At 43.6% G+C, this 19,736-nt stretch overlaps 1 protein-coding gene across 1 annotated transcript in view; it reads left to right on the top strand.

Annotated features, from left to right (window-relative positions):
• The window catches only part of LOC119965910 (oxysterol-binding protein-related protein 10-like), a 287,075-nt gene that overhangs the window by 73,813 nt on the left and 193,526 nt on the right, over window positions 1-19,736 (top strand). The window contains exon 4 of the mRNA XM_038796909.1: window positions 17,422-17,616. Within this exon, the coding sequence (XP_038652837.1) occupies window positions 17,422-17,616 (195 nt within the window). The remainder of the gene's footprint in view (window positions 1-17,421; window positions 17,617-19,736) is intronic.

Here is a 19,736-nt window from a genome sequence, read left to right as displayed (position 1 = left end):
ATTTTCTCTAATCGCAGGAAGCCGTACAGGTGACCCAACCAAGCCGCTGCCACCGGTCGTGATGCCGACCGCCACTCCAGCAAAATTCACCACCGTGCAATCAGAGAGGTGAAGGCCAAGATATTGACCTTCCTCACTGAGCTCCGGCTTCTCTGAAACCCCAAATATCACCACCAAAGGGTCGGAGTCCGCCGCCTCCTCCATATCCTGGCTAAGACCGTAAACACTCCCGCCCAGAATCTTCCCAATTTTTCGCAACCCCAAAACATGTGCGTGTGATTCGCTGGCCCCCGCCCATACCTCACGCACTCATCTGCTACCCCCTGAAAGAACCCACTCATTCTCACCCGAGTCATATGCACCCTGTGCACCACCTTAAATGTTTTGTTCTTTGTATTAACCGATGGCAGGATCTTCGGTTATGCCACCGTCAATGGGGATTCGGTCGCACCCGCAGTGGAGGATTGCCTTATCAGGACAGGAAGACACCAGCAGTGGGACTAGCCGAAAAATCTCACCGATAGAATCAATTGAATTATAGACTAGACTTCTATGATTTTCTCCTGGCTTGTTTCATGCCCCCAACCTCCATAAACTTCAGTTGATCTAAACTGTACTACCAAATTCTGATTGCCATCACCTTTCACCTTCCTGACTTAAATTTGGCTTCTGATTCCCCAATACTTCAATTAAAGTTCCAAGTCTGATTATTGTCTACTGCTTTCTGTCACTGATCCTATGTGATGATCTTTGACCCGGAAGCAGTACAGTAAGGAACATTTATAATATCTTTAAAAGGTCTGTGGAATATTTTTTTTTAAAGAAAAGGACTGTCAAATGTGTAATTTTCTTGGAAAGTAAGAAATACCAGTTTCTTACCAGTGATGAACATACCCAGAAAGCTCTGGAATGAAAGCTATTATCAGATACAACCCCTGACCTACCTTGCTTGAGTAAAGAACAACAAATTGTGGAACCTTGCAGCTGGGTAATCTTCCTGCTGAAGGGAAAGCTTGTGTTTTAAAAAATAATTTAAAGTATCCAATTCTTCTTTTTTCAGTTGAGGGACAATTTAGCTTGGCCAATTCACCTACCCTGCACATCTTTGGGTTGTGGAGGTGAGACCCACGCAAACATAGGGAGAATGTGCAAACTCCACACAGATCGTGAACCGGGGTCCGGATTGAACCTGGGTCCTTGGCGCCGTGAGGGGAAGCTTGTATTTGTACAGATGCATGTTTGTTGCATTTTCTATTTACGTTTCATAGATCATAGAATTTACAGTGCAGTAGGAGGACATTTGGCCCATTGAGTCTGCACCGGCCTTTGGAAAGAGCACTCTACCTAAGCCCACAACTCCACCCTATCTCCACACCTTCACCCTATCCCCGTAACCCCACCGAACCTTTTTTTTTGGACACTAAGGGTAATTTTAGCATAGCCAATCCACCTAACCCGCACAACGTTGGATTGTGGGAGGAAACCGGAGCACCTGGAGGAAACCCACGCAGACACGGGGAGAGCGTGCAGACTCTGCACAGACAGTGACCCAAGCCAGGAATCGAACTTGGAGCTGTGAAGCAACTGTGCTACCATGCTGCCCATTTAATTCAGAATTAAGTTGCATTGCTTCTGATTAGTGTTAAAACATAAAAATTACAAAAAGTTACATTTTATTAATTTCTTCATTTGGCAGTTAGCATGGTAAATTTGCATTATTTCTGTTGATCGTTTGTCCCTATCACTTTGCTGCATCGTTGACTGCTGTGCCTTTGGCGACTGAGACCTCATTCTCTTGATTTTTCTCTCCAAGCTCCTCTATTTCCTCACCTCCCTCTCTTTAGTTTCAAGTCTCTTTTTCAAAAAAACTCGTACAGCTTTATTGACACTATTTTCCTTTACCTATGTGAAACACATTAAGGTGTTTTCCTATATTCAAAATGCAATATAAATGCAATTTTGTCCACCAACGCAACACTAGTTTGCAAAATGGTCCTCAAATGAATTTAAAGATAAGCTTTCATCCATTTGAGACCTAGGTGTCATCTTCCAAAAGATGCAATGGGGCATAAACCCACTGCACATTTGGTGTTTGGGACTTGTTGCTGTTTCTTGTGTTAGTCACTCTGCTGGTGGGCAAAGAACTGACCGTGTAACTTCAGTATAATGGAAATTTGTAAATTTCTTTAACTTGTTCAATGTTTTGATTCTCGATCATCTTCTGTAGAAAGCTTAAGCAAAACCAATAAAAGGGTTTGCAAAAAGTATTCCCATTTTTAAAAAAAAATGCTTCTCTTGAAAATGTTATCTTATTAGCTTAGGGTAATTTTTTTCTTTGCAGAATTTCAGCGTACAAAAAATCCACTTTTGGCATTATTTACATTTTTTACCGTAACTCTATTCACAGCAAGCCTCTTGAAGTTGCCAATTTGCGTGGTGTTAGAAAAACGATGGTATCAAAGGATTTATATGTGTATTGGTAAACATTAGAAATAATGTATAGTTTTAATTTGGTTTAATTTAATGTTTTTGAGCTTGGAAGGGTAAAGTCTATAGTTAGATTAATGCTGTACAAAGGTGTTTGTATGTGTTGGGGTTAGTTAAGTTACAAATGTGGGTGGGATGTACCACTGTTCACAGGGAAATCCCGTTGACAATGGCGGGACCAGTAGATCCCGCTGGCAGGCAGGCTCTGCCGCTGAAAACCACACTGGGACGTGGTTGGTAAATCTGCCCTTAGTTTCTATTGTGCTTAGAAAGTTCCGTGGCGTGAATAATAAATAGACCAGCGAAGTGGGCTTACATTAACACTGCAATGACGTTACTGTGAAAAGCCCCTAGTGCAGGTGTTGCTTAGCAATTGGGGCCTTGTAAGGTCAAGAAGATTTTAAATTTTAGTTTTAGCTGAATTTGCGAGCAATTGGAGACAGAATCTTGGGGAGTGAACTTCGCTCAAGTCTTCCAGAAGGAAGACTTGACAGGATGGAAGCTGCAAAGAGGCAGGCTTCCTAAACTGCAAGTTACAGTTCAGGTAACCAGGGATTTTGGACAGAAAGAATGCTTCAAGTCAGCTGAAGTTGGAGAACAGAGACCAAGGTATTGTTCAGAAGAATTCAAGAAAGAGTAAACAAAATGTTCTGAGTTAAAGAGACAATTGTAACAAGATTTAAAGTGGGACGGCAAACATCAGAGGTATATTAGAATTAGAACAGTACAGCACAGAACAGGCCCTTCGGCCCTCAATGTTGTGCCGAGCAATGATCACCCTACTCAAGCCCACGTATCCACCCTATACCAGTAACCCAACAACCCCCATTAACATTATTTTTTAGGACACTACGGGCAATTTAGCCTGGCCAATCCACCTAACCCGCACATCTTTGGACTGTGGGAGGAAACCGGAGCACCCGGAGGAAACCCACGCACACACGGGGAGGACGTGCAGACTCCACACAGACAGTGACCCAGCCGGGAATCGAAATATGAAATGTATGATGCTGGTTTTAATACAGTCTGGGAAATGAGAGTTAAAGCAATTGTGAGCAGTTTGCACAGCAATCAAGACAAATAAATCCTAAAGTGGTTGGTACAAAATCCTGGACTGGATCCTTGTTAAAAAAGGAATGAAAGCTGAAAATATCATTCGGAAAACCTGGTCTGGATTTCGGAATGCAAGCCGCCAAGGGAAAGCATAATTATGAGAGAAGATTTTAAAATGTGATTTTGGGAGTGAAATAGAACCAATTAAATGGCAATAGTTGATGGTGTGAGGCCAAAGGGAGTGGCAATGGAGGAGTAAAGAAATAAAAGATGTCAGGGTGGTGGTGGGGGGGGGGGGGGGGGGGGGGGGGGGGGGGGGGGGGGGTTGTAAAGGTGTGAACGCAGAATGTTGACTCGCTGCTGTCTGTGAGAAAGAATGAGCGAAAAATCAAAACATGGAAAGGGGCCAAAAATTGGTGCAGAGATGATTGCTTGCAATTGTTGAATGCCATCTGAAGGCTGAAAAGTCACCCAAGATGCTTTTCCTCTGGATTGTATTGAATGTCATTGCAACATTGCAGAGGCTGAGTTCAAGGATGTCAGCATGAGAACAAAGTGGAGAATTAAAATGACCGGTGACTGGAAGCATGGGGCCTTGCTTGGGATTTGAATGTGTGCCCACTTTGCAGAAAATCTCCCAATTTACGCTTGGTCTCCTTAATAGAGAGCAAATCACATTTGAGTAGTGAATGCTGCATATTGAACTGAAATGCTGTTTCACTTGGAAGGAGTGTTGGGCTTTGAATGGTGAGTGGAGGGAAGTTAAAGGGACATATGTCGAACCCCTCTAGAAACCTTATTTTCAGTTTCTATGCCCATTTAGGTGTTAGAACCTAGCTTCATGGACTGTTTTATTTTTGCAAGTCGAGGTCTGGAATTGTGATGGTTCCAATCTTTTGCAAGAGTCAGATGTGAAAATGACATCTGCTACCCCTGCAATGTTGCTTGTTTTGGCATCTTGTTGCTTTTCTTGGATTTAGTTTCTCTTCTCATTTCCCTATAGATAAAAACCTATCTGCTGAATAAACTTCTGTAAACATAACCGCATAATTGCTCTCGGCAGTCATGAACTACCTACTCTTAACGTCTTGGGGTTCAAAACACTATTTAAAAGGCATAATGTAATCCACGTTTTTATTGAGAAATCAAGTTAGGGTGACCAGACATGGGAGAATCTGGGCATGTCACGGTGACCCACCCAGTGTTCTCCAAATTGGTCAAATGTCTAGATTTTCAGCGCCCCCCCCCCCACCCGCCTTGTCATGTATGTAACACTTGCCAGTGTTTCCTGACTATTATTTTCACGGTTAAAATTTAATGAATTTAAATAAGTACTTGGGAGTTATTTCAAAGATGAAACCTAAAACAAATACACAGATGGTTTTGACTTTATTCATCCTTGGGATGTGACCATCTCTGGCAAGTCAGCATTATTGTTCATCCCTAATTGCCCTTGAGATGGTGGTGGTGACTGTTTATCAGCTGCTGCTTTCTATTGACCAGACTTCACCCATCTGCATGCATTGTAGACCTTATTCCAAGTTTGAGGTTACCATGATACATTCTCCACCCCCTGATCATGCAAAGTTTTTGTTCTCATCAGTCAGTGCTGAATCTTTTGCTTAAATTTGGCTTCCAAATTCCAGAACGCTTGGTTGCTATAATGTGATGCTCAGTTGCTAAGCTACTGGTTTCTCAGCTGTATTTGTGTTACTGTGTGGTTCTCAACCAGAAATTTGTTCTCCTGAGCCAAAATGTAATTTTGCGCTGTTTTTGGTTTTGACTTCCAATGTAGTCACTCTATCTGCCTCCTAATACATTTTGCACACTATTAACTCTTTATTTCTGCAGGAATATCTTTTACAGTGCACCCTCTACCGTTGAAATAGTTTTTGGACTCGTTTTCATCCACACCTGTCTCCAACCTTGCTTATTTATGCTCCAATGTCCTATATAAGTACGTACATGAACTTTATCCCAGCATAGAACTTTAACTTTGAATTCCCTGTTTAGTTTCCTTTCTTCCTCATTTTATTGCCTGAAAATATCTAATGACAAATGGAACATTATATTTCAGTCTGAAGCTTTAATTTTTTCCACAGATGCTGCCTGACTTACTGAACATTTCCATCATTTGAAGTATTTTACTTTTCTGTCCTAACCTTGCTATGTAACCGTGTCTATGTACGTTCGCTTTCTATGTACCCATTAACCTGTGAATTTTGCTGCTACTCTGACATAGCATGTCAGCTATCATTACCCCACTCCAGAGTGTCCGTTCACTTGTGAACAAGGCCCTTGCCACCCATCAGCTTATTGTAGATGGTTGCATTGACATCATGACCGTGACTGAAATTTGGTGGTTGACATTTAATTAAGCTATTCCCTTGCCCTGCCCTGGCTATAGCTTCACTTGTATGTTGATGTAGGCTCGTAGTGTTGCCGTTATTATTAAATTACACTGTGGCACTATCTACTCATTGTGGGTATCTCCCTGTTAATTCATCATTTTCACCTCAAAATCCTCATTCAGTTCTGCTTACCAAGTACCTTTTCAGGTTTCACTATTTTCCTCCCTCGTCCTCTGCAGCAAGTGACTTGTCCTCCATTATTTTGATCCTCATCTTATAGAATATAGAACAGTATAGCACCGAACAAGCCCTTCGGCCCTCCATGTTGTGCCGAGCATTGTCCGAAACCAAGATCAAGCTATCCCACTCCCTGTCATTCTAGTGTGCTCCATGTGCCTATCCAATAACCACTTGAAAGTTCCTAAAGTGTCCTACTCCACTATCACAGCAGGCAGTCCATTCCACACTTTAACCACTCTCTGAGTAAAGAACCTACCTCGGACATCCCTCCTATATCTCCCACCCTGAATCTTATAGTTATGCCCCCTTGTAACAGCTACATCCGCCTGAGGAAATAGTCTCTGAACGTCTACTCTATCTATTCACCTCATCATCTTATAAAGCTCTATTAAGTCGCCTCTCATCCTCCTCCGCTCCAAAGAGAAAAGCCCGAGCTCCCTCAACCTTTCCTCATTAGACCTGTCCTGCAAACCAGGCAGCATCCTGGTAAATCTCCTTTGCACCCTTTCCAATGCTTCCACATCCTTCCTATAATGAGGTGACCAGAACTGCACACAATACTCCAAATGTGGTCTCACCAGGGTCATGTATAGTTGCAGCATAACCCCGCGGCTCTTAAACTCAAGCCCCCTGTTAATAAACGTTAACACACTATAGGCCATACTTCATGGCTCTATCCACTTGAGTGGCAACCTTCAGAGATCTGTGGACATGAACCCCAAGATCTCTCTGTTTCTCCACATTTCTCAGAACCCTGCCGTTGACCCTGTAATCTGCATTCAAATTTTTTCTACCAAAATGAATTGCCTCGCACTTATCAGGGTTAAACTCCATCTGCCATTTTTCGGGCCAGCTCTGCATCCTATCAATGTCTCTTTGCAGCCTACAACAGCCCTCCACCTTATCCACTACTCCACCAATCTTGGTGTCATCGGCATATTTACTGACCCACCCTTCAGCCCCCTCCTCCAAGTCATTGATAAAAATCACAAATAGCAGAGGACCCAGCACTGATCCCTGTGGTACACCGCTGGTAACTGGTCTCCAGTCTGAAAATTTTCCATCTACCACCACCCTCTGTCTTCTATGTGATAGCCAGTTACTTATCCAATTGGCCAAATTTCCCTCTATCCCACACCTCCTTACTTTCTTCATGAGCCGACCATGGGGAACCTTATCAAACGCCTTACTAAAATCCATGTATACGACATCAACGGCTCTACCTTCATCTACACACTTAGTACCTCCTCAAAGAATTCAATCAAATTTGCGAGGCAAGACTTGCCCTTCAGAAATCCGTGTTGACTATCCCGGATTAAGCTGCATCTTTCCAAATGGTCATAAATCCTATCCTTCAGGACCTTTTCCATTAACTGACCGACCACCGAAATAAGACTAACTGCCCTATAATTACCAGGGTCATTCCTATTCCCTTTCTTGAACAGAGGAACAACATTCGCCACTCTCCAGTCCTCTGGCACTATCCCCGTGGACAGTGAGGACCCAAAGATCAAAGTCAAAGGCTCTGCAATCTCATCCCTTGCCTCCCAAAGAATCCTTGGATATATCCCATCTGGCCCAGGGGACTTGTCGACCCTCAGGTTTTTCAAAATTGCTAATACATCCTTCCTCAGAACATCCTCCTCCAGCCTACCCGCCTGTATCACACTCTCATCCTCAAAAACATGGCCCCTCTCCTTGGTGAACACTGAAGAAAAGTATTCATTCAACACCTCTCCTATTTCTTCTGACTCCATGCACAATATCCCACTACTGTCCTTGACCGGCCCTACCCTTACCCTAGTCATTCTTTTATTTCTCACAAGAGTAAAAAGCCTTGGGGTTTTCCTTGATCCGACCTGCCAAGGACTTCTCATGCCCCCTCCTAGCTCTCCTAAGCCCTTTTTTTAAGCTCATTACTTGCTACCTTGTAACCCTCAAGTGACCCAACTGAACCTTGTTTTCTCATCCTTACATACTTTTCCTTTTTCCTCTTGACAAGACAAGCAACCTCTTTTGTGAACCATGGTTCCCTCACACAGCCATTTCCTCCCTGCCTGACCGGGACATGCCTATCAAGGACACGTAATATTTGTTCCTTGAAGAAGCTCCACTTTTCATTTGTGCCTTTCCCTGACAGTTTTTGTTCCCATCTTATGCTCCCTAATTCTTGCCTAATCGCATCATAATTATCCCTCCCCCAATTATAAACCTTGCCCTGCCATATGGCCTTATCCCTCTCCATTGCAATAGTGAAAGACACTGTATTGTGGTCACTATCTCCAAAATGCTCTCCCACAAACACTTGGCCCGGTTCATTACCCAGTACCAAATCCAATGTGGGCCCCCCTCTTGTCGGTCTATCCACATATTGTGTCAGGAAACCCTCCTGCATACACTGAACAAAAACTGCCCCATCTGAACTGTTTGATCTATAGAGGTTCCAATCAATATTTGGAAAGTTAGTCACCCTTGACAACTACCCTGAGACCTCCACACCTATCCATAATCTGTTTTGCAATTTCTTCCTCCACATCTCTATTACTATTTGGGGGCCTAAAGAAAACCCCTAACTATGTGACCGCTCCTTTCCTATTTCTAACTTCGGCCCATATTATTTCAGTAGGCACATCCCCTGCGAACTGCCTTTCTGCAGCCGTTAAACTATCCTTGATTAACAATGCTACTCCTCCACCTCTTTTACCACCTTCCTTACTCTTACTGAAACATGTATACCCCGGAATTTCCAACAACCATTCCTGTCTTGGTTCTAACTATGTCTCCGTAAAGGCCACAACATCGTAGTCCCAAGTACCAATCTATGCTCCAAGTTCACCTACCTTATTCCGGATGCTCCTTGCATTGAAATAGAGACACTTCAACCCACCTTTCTGTCTCCCGGTACACTCCTGCGACCATGATACCCCCCTCAGTACCTCACTACTTTCAACACTGGCTTCTGGACTACAGCTCGTTTTTGCAGCCCCCTGACAAATTAATTTAAACCCCCCTGAAGAGCCGTAGCAAATTTCCCTCCCAGAATATTGGTGCCCCTCTGGTTCAGGTGCAAACCATCCTGCCTGTACAGGTCCCACCTTCCCCAGAATATGCCCCAATTATCCACATACCTGAAACCCTCCCTCCTACACCATCCCTGAAGCCTCGTGTTTATCTGCACTCTCTCCCTGTTCCTCATATCACTAGCACGTTGCACCGGCAACAAACCAGAGATGACAACATGGTTTGTCCTGGCTCTCAGCTTCCACCCTAGCTCCCTAAATTCCTGTTTTAAATCCCTGTCCCTTCTTTTACCTATGTCGTTAGTACCGATGTGTACCACGACTTGACTGTTCCCCCTCCCCCTTAAGGATTCTGAAAACACAGTCCGCGACGTCACGGATCCTGGCACCCGGGAGGCAACATACCATCCGTGAGTCTCTTTCGCTGCCACAGAACCGTCTATCTTTCCATCAAACTATCGAGTCCCCAATAACTATTACTTTCATGCTCTCCCTCCTTCCCTTCTGAGCCACAGGGACGGACTCGGTGCTGGACTCGGTGCTGGAGATCCGTTCACCGTGGCTTACCCCTGTTAGTTCGTCCCCCTCAACAGTATCCAAAACGGTATACTTGTTACTGAGGGGAACGACCACAGAGGATCCCTGCACTGACTGCTTCCTCCCAGCCCCTCTCACCGTCACCCATCTATCTTGATTCTTTGGAGTAACTACATCCCTGAAGCTACTATCTATGACCACCTCTGCCTCCCGAATGATCTGAAGTTCATCCAGCTCCAGCTCCAGTTCCCTAACGCGGTTTCTGAGGAGCTGGAGATGGGTGCACTTCCCACAGGTGAAATCAGCAGGGACACCGACGGCGTCCCTCACCATAAACATTCTGCAGGAGGAACATTGCACTGCCTTCCCTGCCATTCCCTCTAGATTAAAAAAAGAAAGAAAGAGCTTACCTGTTATTCACTCTATCCCTTCAGTTAAAGGAGGTGGAAGGGTGGGGGACACTACAAGTGTAGTGTCTAGGGTTTAGGAACTGCCCAACTTAAATGCAGGTAAAAATAAAACACTTAACCAGCAACCACTGCGCCCCACACAAGAACAGCAATCAGCTGTTATGGGCCTGCGCAAACAATTTAAATCTTTACTACTTACCCAGCAGTCACTCTGTCCTCACTCCGACCGGATTCAACTGGAAACTCCCAACTGTAAGTTTTTAAAAATTTACTCCCCTTCTCGGCAAGCACTCACTCAGCAACCACTGTGCCCCACACTAGAACACCTCAGGGAAAATAAAAACTGTCACTTGATAACAGCTCCTCCACAAACCACCTTCAAGATACAGTGACCGCAATGCACTGACGCAAATTTTCCCCACAACAGCCAATCAGCAGCTCTACTCTACTGCCCTCTGCTCGATGCTTGCCTTCATTTGAACACAGAAGGTATCTTTTAACTCTGCATAAAGATGACGTTCCTACAACTACAGTGCCCTCCTATCATCACTTAATCTCTCCATCATATATAATCTTCCAATCTGTTTTACCCACTGCCTTGCCATTTACATGGCTTCTCCGGTCCCATTGTCAATCACAGAATCCATCTTCGATGCATCTTGGTGCACTTTTACTTAGGATCTCAGCAAGGCTGAAGAGCTTTCCCTCATTTCTGGTACTTAAGTAGACACCCTCTAGACGAACTACAGAGAAAAGTCAGCAGCAGACGCCAGAATATGTCAGTGTATGTCGACACCAGAACACACCCCTTTTATCCCACTGTAGATGTCAAAGGGTCCAGATGTTGCACTGTCATAACCCTTCATGATGTCATGGAAAGAGGCCATCACGCTGAGCAGTTTCAATGCAGCCAATTTGTTTCAGCTTAAATAGGCTGCCTCTGCTCATGGGTTGAATCTCTTATTAGATCAATGAAGGCAATATGTAGTGATCTCTTATGTTCATGGCACATCTCTTACCACTGCTGGGCTGAGAAGATCATGTCAATTGCAGATCACCACGCTGAAATTCAGGACAGATGTGTTCAGGCAAGATCTGCTGTCAGACATTGGCAAATACTTTTCCCATGATACCCAGAAGGAGATCCTTCAGTAATTGTTGCAACCGCTGCACTTGCCCTTGTCACAAGATCACAATCATTCTATCAAGCATATCCTCCCTCCAGCAGAGACCATGAATTTAGTGCAGATGCTGCAAGAATGCTGGCAAATAACTATTAAACAATTAATCGCATTTTGTGTTTTACAACATATTTTAACATTATATTAAAGCCACAAGAAAAATGTAGTTGGGATTGACTTCCATGAGGCATTATAATGTGTTGCATACTTGAGTGTTGTATTTTCATGAATTTCTTTGCTACTTATCAGGCAAATGTTAAACATATGATTTTAAAGTGAAAATGAAAGCTGCCATACGTTGATTCTCTCCTTAAAGAGTGAGAGAACTGGGGCGCCCCTGAGTCACTGTCCGTGTGGAGTTTGTTCATTTTCCCCATGTCTGCGTGGGTTTCACCCCACAACCCAAAGATGTGCAGATTAGGTGGATTGGCCATACTAAATTGCCCCTTAATTGGAGAAACAAATAATTGGGTATCTAAATTTATTTTTTAAAAAGTGAGAGAGCTGACTGATGGTGATTTACCTCTAGGGTCACCACACTTCTGCAAGGAGCAAAGTTCATGAATTCTCTCAGTCGATCGGGGAATAGAACCTATGTTGTTGGTAAGGTTCCACATTACAAGCCAGCCGTCCGGCCAACTAAGCTACTGTCAGAGACACCCCAGAATCTATCTTTGACTCCTTCTGTTCTGCATTTAAGTTTCCCCTTGATTACATTCAATAACATGTATGCCAAAAAAGCATACTCTCCACCACTGTCACAATTCCTCCTCTGCTACTGTGCTGTCAGACTGCTTGTACAATATTGGTTTTTGATGAGCCTCAATTTCTGCCATTGAAACAATGGGAGCCACAAAGCCAGTGTATTTGGCTTCTGTCACAAAATGTTTACTGATGGCATTGTTTAAATTCCCCTTCACCAGCGGTTGTATCTGGTTGAATCAAACTACTCAGAACCTTATCCTCTGACTTGAAGCCGAGCTGAGCTTTTAAGTCCACATCCTCCTTCACAAGTAATATTGCCTACCATGACCTCTGCCTCATTGAACCTGCTGCTGAAAGCCTCATCGTGCCGTTGTCACATTATAGCTATCCCAATGCTTTCCTGGTGTTACAACTAAGCTCTGCTGCCAATACTTTTATTTGACACCAAGTTCTGTTCACCCCAAATTCCTGTCCCTGCTGACGTGCATTGGTTCAACACCGCCCTCAACACATCTCCAATTTAAAATTCCATTCTTGTATTTACATACATTTATGTTTGGTGCTCTTATTTCCGTAACCACCTCCAGTTCAACAAGTGTGCCAGAATTCTGTGTTCCTCTGACTTCGACCTCTTGTGAATCCCCCTCTGCCTTTGCCCTACTATTAGCGGCAACGCCACAAGTCAGCTAAGCCACATGCTCTTGGAATTCAAGTCTGCTACATCCCGTCATCCTTAAACCTAGCCTCCTGTGTCAAGGTGAATAGCCATAACTCACATCCTATCCTTGTAACGAAAGGACTCGTGTTTAGGTATCTCATTTGCTGTCCTTCTCTGCACCTCCGGAGCTTAAATATTAATTCCCAGATCTCCAGACAACTAGACCTAATTTCTGGTTCACGGAGCTGTGAATATGATCCGATACTGATGAAACTGTGTACACAAGCAAGCTATGGCATTCCATCGTAGACATCATTTCTGAGTTCCTGATGTGCATTCCAAGGGATGAAGCAGAGCATGGAGCCTGAAAAAAATTCTCTGTCCAGTTTTGGTGATGCATACTCGGCGATTAAATGTTTGCTGCAACATATTCTACGCAAAATACCTAAGCAGACTTATTGGGTAGCTACCGGGCAGATGTTTTCTCTTGTAGGGGAGACTAGAACTAGGGACCACAGTTTAAGAATAATAGGTGTCCTTTTTAAGATGGAATAGAATTTTGTTCTCTCAAAGTTGTTAGCCTGTGGAATTCTCTTCCTCAGAAAGCAGTTAAGGCTGGATCATTTAATATATTCAAGTGTGAGTTAAATAGATTTTTGATGGACAAGGGAGTCGAGGTTATGGGGAATGGAGAGGAAGATGGGATTGAGGCCACAGTCAGATTAGCCACGATCTTATTGAATGGCCTATTCCTGCTCCTAAGTCTTATGCTCTCTCCTGAAGGTCCATTTGTTATCATATCCCCCAATATGTGGTACTGAATCCCACAAGGCACAGAAAGGGTCCAACTTCTATATCTTAATCTGTGTCGTTAGCTGAACACACCCAGTGCTTGTACTGTGTCCCTCCCCGAGAGCCAGAAAAGCCCATGCTATGTGCTGTGCCTTATCCTGAGTTAGCTAATGCTGCCTGGTTTCTGGCACTAAACTCCAGAATTGGAGTGAGGAAAGGACACCTAGGTTTCCTGTTCTCTGAACGATAAACAGAGGTCACTGTGCAAAGCGTGTACGTGTGTATGTTGTCAAGTGGCAACAGGGCCAGGGGTTATAGAATCAAAGAACTTTACTGTACGGAAGGTGGTCACTTGGCTAATCATATCTATGCTGGCCAATAAAAAGCTACTTGGCCAAATCCCATTTTCGAGCTCTGTCCTGTAGCCTTGTTGGTTATGCCATTGCAAGTGATTTTTTGTGATTCCACATCCAGAGTCGACAATGCGGGGTAACAACTGAATTATTCAGGGCATTTGACCCTGTGCTATATCCACTTTCTGCACAAGGGTTGATGATCAAAACTTCTCCAGCGTTGAAGCCTATCTTTCCTGGTGTGATGATTGGATTACTTTACGAATGTTGGATTCGAAGTATTGTGCAATTTAAGGGTTAAAGCCTGGGGTTGGTCATATTTTCTTTTAAGAATTCTGTTTTGCAGGGCCTGGGTGTTTTTAGCAGCCAGAAGGTGAATTTGACAATAGGAATGTGTTTTTCAGTCTAGGCTAATGGATTGTAGTTTGACTGGGAAAGTCCCTGAGGAGTTGGTGCTTTGCAGCCTGCAGAGAGAATTTATTCAAGGGTGAGTTAAATAGATTTTTGATGGACAAAGGGAGTCAAGGTCATGGGGAATGGAGAGGAAGATGGGATTGATGCCACAGTCAGATTAGCCGCGATCTTATTGAATGGTCTATTCCTGCTCCTAAGTCTTGCGCTCTCCGCTGAAGGTCCATTGGTTATCATATCCCCCAATATGTGGTACTGAATCCCACAAGGCACAGAAAGGGTCCAACTTCTATATCTTAATCAGAGGAAAAAGACAATGTTGTCGAGGAGAATACTGAGATACAGGCTACTAGACTAGAAGGGCTTGAGGTTCATAAGGAGGAGGTGTTGGCAATTCTGGAAAGTGTGAAAATAGGTAAGTGCCCTGGGCCGGATGGGATTTATTTTAGGATTCTCTGGGAAACTAGGGAGGAGATTGCTGAGCCTTTGGCTTTAATCTTTATGTCATCATTGTTTACAGGAATAGTGCCAGAAGACTGGAGGATAGCAAATGTTGTCCCCTTGTTCAAGAAGGGGAGTAGAGACAATCCCGGTAACTATAAACCAGTGAGCCTTACTTCTGTTGTGGGCAAAGTCTTGGAAAGTTTTATAAGAGATAGGATGTATAATCATCTGGAAAGGAATAATTTGATTAGAGATGGTCAACACGGTTTTGTGAAGGGTAGGTCATTCCTCACAAACCTTATTAAGTTCTTTGAGAAGGTGACCAAACAGGTGGACGAGGGTAAAGCAGTTGATGTGGTGTATATGGATTTCAGTAAAGCATTTGATAAGGTTCCCCACAGTAGGCTATTGCAGAAAATACGGAGGCATGGGATTCAGGGTGATTTAGCAGTTTGGATCAGAAATTGGCTAGCTGGAAGAAGACAAAGGGTGGTGGTTGATGGGAAATGTTCAGCCTGGAGTCCAGTTACTAGAAGTATACCACAAGGATCTGTTTTGGGGCCACTGCTGTTTGTCATTTTTATAAATGACCTGGAGGAGGGCGTAGAAGGATGGGTGAGTAAATTTGCAGATGACACTAAAGTCGGTGGAGTTGTGGACAGTGCGGAAGGATGTTACAAGTTACAGAGGGACATAGATAAGCTGCAGAGCTGGGCTGAGAGGTGGCAAATGGAGTTTAATGCAGAAAAGTGTGAGGTGATTCATTTTGGAAGGAATAACAGGAAGACAGAGTACTGGGCTAATGGTAAGATTCTTGGTAGTGTGGATGAGCAGAGAGATCTCGGTGTCCATGTACATAGATCCCTGAAAGTTGCTACCCTGGTTGAGAGGGTTGTTAAGAAGGTGTACGGTGTGTTAGCTTTAATTGGTAGAGGAATTGAGTTTTGGAGCCATGAGGTCATGTTGCAGCTGTACAAAACTCTGGTGCGGCCGCATTTGGAGCATTGCGTGCAGTTCTGGTCGCCGCATTATAGGAAGGATGTGGAAGCAATGGAAAGGGTGCAGAGGAGATTTACCAGGATGTTGCCTGGTATGGAGGGAAGATCTTATGAGGGAAGGCTGAGAGACTTGAGGCTGTTTTCATTAGAGAGAAGAAGGTTAAGAGGTGACTTAATTGAGGGATGCAAAAAGGCCGAGAGCCTTTTTCCTCGGATGGTGATGTCCAGCACGAGGGGACATAGCTTTAAATTGCGGGGAGATAAATATAGGACAGATGTCAGAGGTAGGTTCTTTACTCAGAGAGTAATAAGGGCGTGGAATGTCCTGCCTGCAACAGTAGTGGACTTGCCAACACTAAGGGCATTCATATGGTCATTGGATAAACATATGGACGATAAGGGAATAGTGTAGGTGGGCTTTAGAGTGGTTTCACAGGTCGGCGCAACATCGAGGGCCGAAGGGCCTGTACTGCGCTGCAATCTTCTTTGTGATATTAGTTTTTTAGCCTCGGGAAATTAGGTAATTGCTGGGTGGAGCCAAGTAATGCAGAGAGACATTTTGAGAAGCTATGGAGAAATGGTGGCATGGTAGCACAGCGGTTAGCACTGTAGCTTTACAGTGCCAGGGTGCCAGGTTCAATTCCTGGCTTGGGTCACTGTGCGGAGTTTGCACATTCTCTCCGTGTCTGCGTGGGTTTCCTCTGGGTGCTCCGGTTTCCTCCCACAAATCCCGGAAGACTTGCTGTACCCAAACTGGCAGAATGTGGCGACTAGGGGCTTTTCACAGTAACTTCATTGCAGTGTTAATGTAAGCCTACTTGTGACAATAAAAATTATTTTTAAAAAAACAGTTTTTGGAGAAGATTGTGGAGAGAAGCAGTTTTTTTGAAAAAGCTGTGGAGAAGCAGTTTTTGGAGATAGCTGTGGAAAGATGCGGTTTTGGGAGAAAGCTGTGGAGAGAGTTTTTGTTTGGAGAAAGCTGTTGGGAGGCAGTTTTTTTTTTGGAGAGAGGCAGGTTTTTGTTTTGGAGAAAGATGTGGAGAGAAGTAGTTTTTTTTTGGAGAATGCTGTGGAGAGGGGCAGTTTTTGTGAGAAAGCTGGAGCGAGGAGTTGTATTCTGACCCGCTTGATGCTGAGTGCACAATTCTCCCACAATAGGATAGACTGAGAGTTGTATGTTTCTTGTTGTTTAATGGGAAATTGAATAATAGTGTTTAAGGTGTAAATTGTAAGCTGTTATTTTTGGGTGTGATGTTAACAAAATTTAATATTGTAGTCATAATACAGCTTTGTTAAAAAATAACCAAGCCCTATTTCTTCATGCAATCACTTCTGGTGCAAATTATTCTTTCTACAGTATTTCAAATAAATGAAAATATAGAGTTTCAGTCTAGAATCCTAGCCACTGTTGGGGAGTGGCCTGGCATAGTAATACTGGTAATGAAGTTTCTACATGAAATGGTTTTGGTTGAACTGGGCGCAGTTTGGCCGACAGTCCAAAAATTGGACAACAGTACCAAAAACTACCTTTCCAAAACTTTACTTGTGGAGGATGCGATGCGTGCTCGACCTGAACCGTGTTGCACCTGGACTTGGAGTGTATGATGGAACAACATAAAGAAGTTTTACTCTGTATTTAACCTATGCTATATCTGCCCTGGCAGTGTTTGATGGCTATTTACAGCAGTGTTGTCTGGTAAAGTTTTTGAATTGAATCAATCAAATTAGCTCTGGGTTAAATAAATTATTATGCTTCTAAATGCTTTCTTTTTTTATTTTAGACTACTCCGTCTTCAATAAGAGCAAGAAGTTTATCTTTACTTCCTCCTGGTGTATCAAATCCAGCACTTCCTGGTAGCCAAAAGCACCTAGCACACAGTGGACCAGGAATTGTCACTATTACCCATCATAAGTCTCCGGCAACTGCCCGACGTGCCAAGAATCAGTGTCCAGGGCGTCTTTTAGATGTTAAAGAGGTAAGTTTGAAAACAAACATAGAATAATAATCCTGAAGATGTTTACAATAATGAATAGATCATTTGGATGGAAGAGCATTGCATTTTATCACAGCTCTAGGACACCTCTGCAGGTGTTCCTCATGGGACTGCTCGAGGTCCAACCGTTTTTGGCTGCTTCATCAATGATCTTCCCTCCAATGTTAAAGTCAGATATGCACAGTGTTCCGTGCCATTCATGTCACCATGCCAACATTCAGGCCTGGGTTCCTAAGTGGCAGGTAAAATTCAACACACAAGGCAGACAATGACATCTCTTTTTCTTTTAATAAATTTAGTGTATCCAATTTTTTTTTCCAATCGGGGCCAATTTAGCATGGCCAATTCACCTACCCTGCGCATCTTTTTTGGTTGTGGAGGTCAGACCCACGCGGAGAATGTGCAAGCTTCACACGGACAGTGACCCGGGGCCAGGGTTGAACCCGGGTTCTCGGCGCTGTGATGCAGCAGTGCTAACCTCTGCGGCACCATGCCACCAGGCAATCATCACCTCTAACAAGCTATAATCTAATAATCTCCCCATGACATTCCATCACTGTGCAGCCCACCATCAACATAGGGGTTACCATTGACCAGAAACTGAACTGTAGTACTATATAAATAACTGACTGCAAGAGTAGATCAAAGACTGGGAATTCTACAACAAGTATGTATGACATATGAACTTGGAACAGGAGCTGGCCACTTGGCCATTTGAACCTGTTCTCCCTTTCAACAAGGTCAAAATTGTAACCTCCCACCTTTCCACGGTTCATCACCCCGTTCAGCAAGAACTTATGTACCACTGCCTTGAAAACATTCAAAGACTCTGATACCACTTTTAAGGAAGGGAGTTCCAAAAACCCCAGATTCAAAAACAGCCTCTTCCCTGCTGTTGCCAGACTCCTAAACGACCCTCTTATGGACTGACCTGATTAATACTACACTTCTGTATGCTTCATCCGATGCTAGTGTCTATGTATTTGCATTGTGCATCTTGTGTTGCCCTATTATGTATTTTCTTTTTCTTTTCTTTTCATGTACTTTAATGATCTGTTTTGAGCTGCTTGCAGAAAAATACTTTTCACTGTACCTCGGTACACACGACAATAAACAAATCCAATCCAATTCTCTAAGGGAGTAAAAAATTCTTCTCACCTCGGCCTTAAATGGGCGGTACCTAATTTTTAAACAGTGACCCCTAGTTTTTCTATATTTTCCCACAAGAGGAACATCCTCTCCACATCAACCCTGTCAACAGCCCACAGGATCTTCTGTGTTTCAATCAATTTGTTCTTGCTCTTCTAAAATCTAGTGGCTACAAACCAAGTGAGCCTAATTTTTCCCTATAAACTGACCTGCCCATTCTTGCTATCAGTGCAGCAAACCTTCTCTGAACTACTTCTAATGCTGACTCCTCAAAGCCGATCCATCATCTTCAAAGCACAAGTCCAGATTAATCTGGGAAACTGCCCATTAGCTGGATGGATACAGCCAGGAAGCTTGACATAATCTGGGACAAAGCAGTCTGCTTTATTGGATGCCATTCTCCACCCATTAATTTCCTCTGCCAGTGCACAGTAGCAGTGGTGTGTACCACTTGCAGGTTGCACTGCAGTAACTTACCAATTCCCTTGATCTTCAAATCGATCACCTCTGTCAAAAAGTAGACCATAGGCAGTAGGAATCTAGGAACAGCACCACCTGTAAGATCCACTCCCAAGTCACATGCTATCCTGACTTGGAACTATAGTACCGTTCCTTCAATGTCACTGAATCAATGTCCTATAAATCCAGCCAAACAGCACTCTGTCAACATCACATGAACTGATAGGTTCAAGGTGGCAGCCCACTATCACCTTCCCAAGGACTATTAGGGATAGGCAACAAACGTTGATCTTTCTTCTGAAGTTCACATCCAGTGACTGATTAAAGAATAGATTTTCTGTGTCCAATGCTCTGATGCAATGTGTACATCTGGAAGATGGTGGCTAACCTGTTATGTGATTGTCCAAGTTGTGTTCCCTGTATGATAGGTACTTAGATAGAAATAAGGAGTTGGAAAATCTCATTTGGTTAAGTGGTTTCAGAGTGTACACTGT

This window comes from Scyliorhinus canicula, chromosome 5 (assembly GCF_902713615.1).
Source record: "Scyliorhinus canicula chromosome 5, sScyCan1.1, whole genome shotgun sequence".
Lineage (NCBI taxonomy): Eukaryota > Metazoa > Chordata > Chondrichthyes > Carcharhiniformes > Scyliorhinidae > Scyliorhinus > Scyliorhinus canicula.
This window is presented reverse-complemented; position numbering and strand designations above follow the sequence as displayed.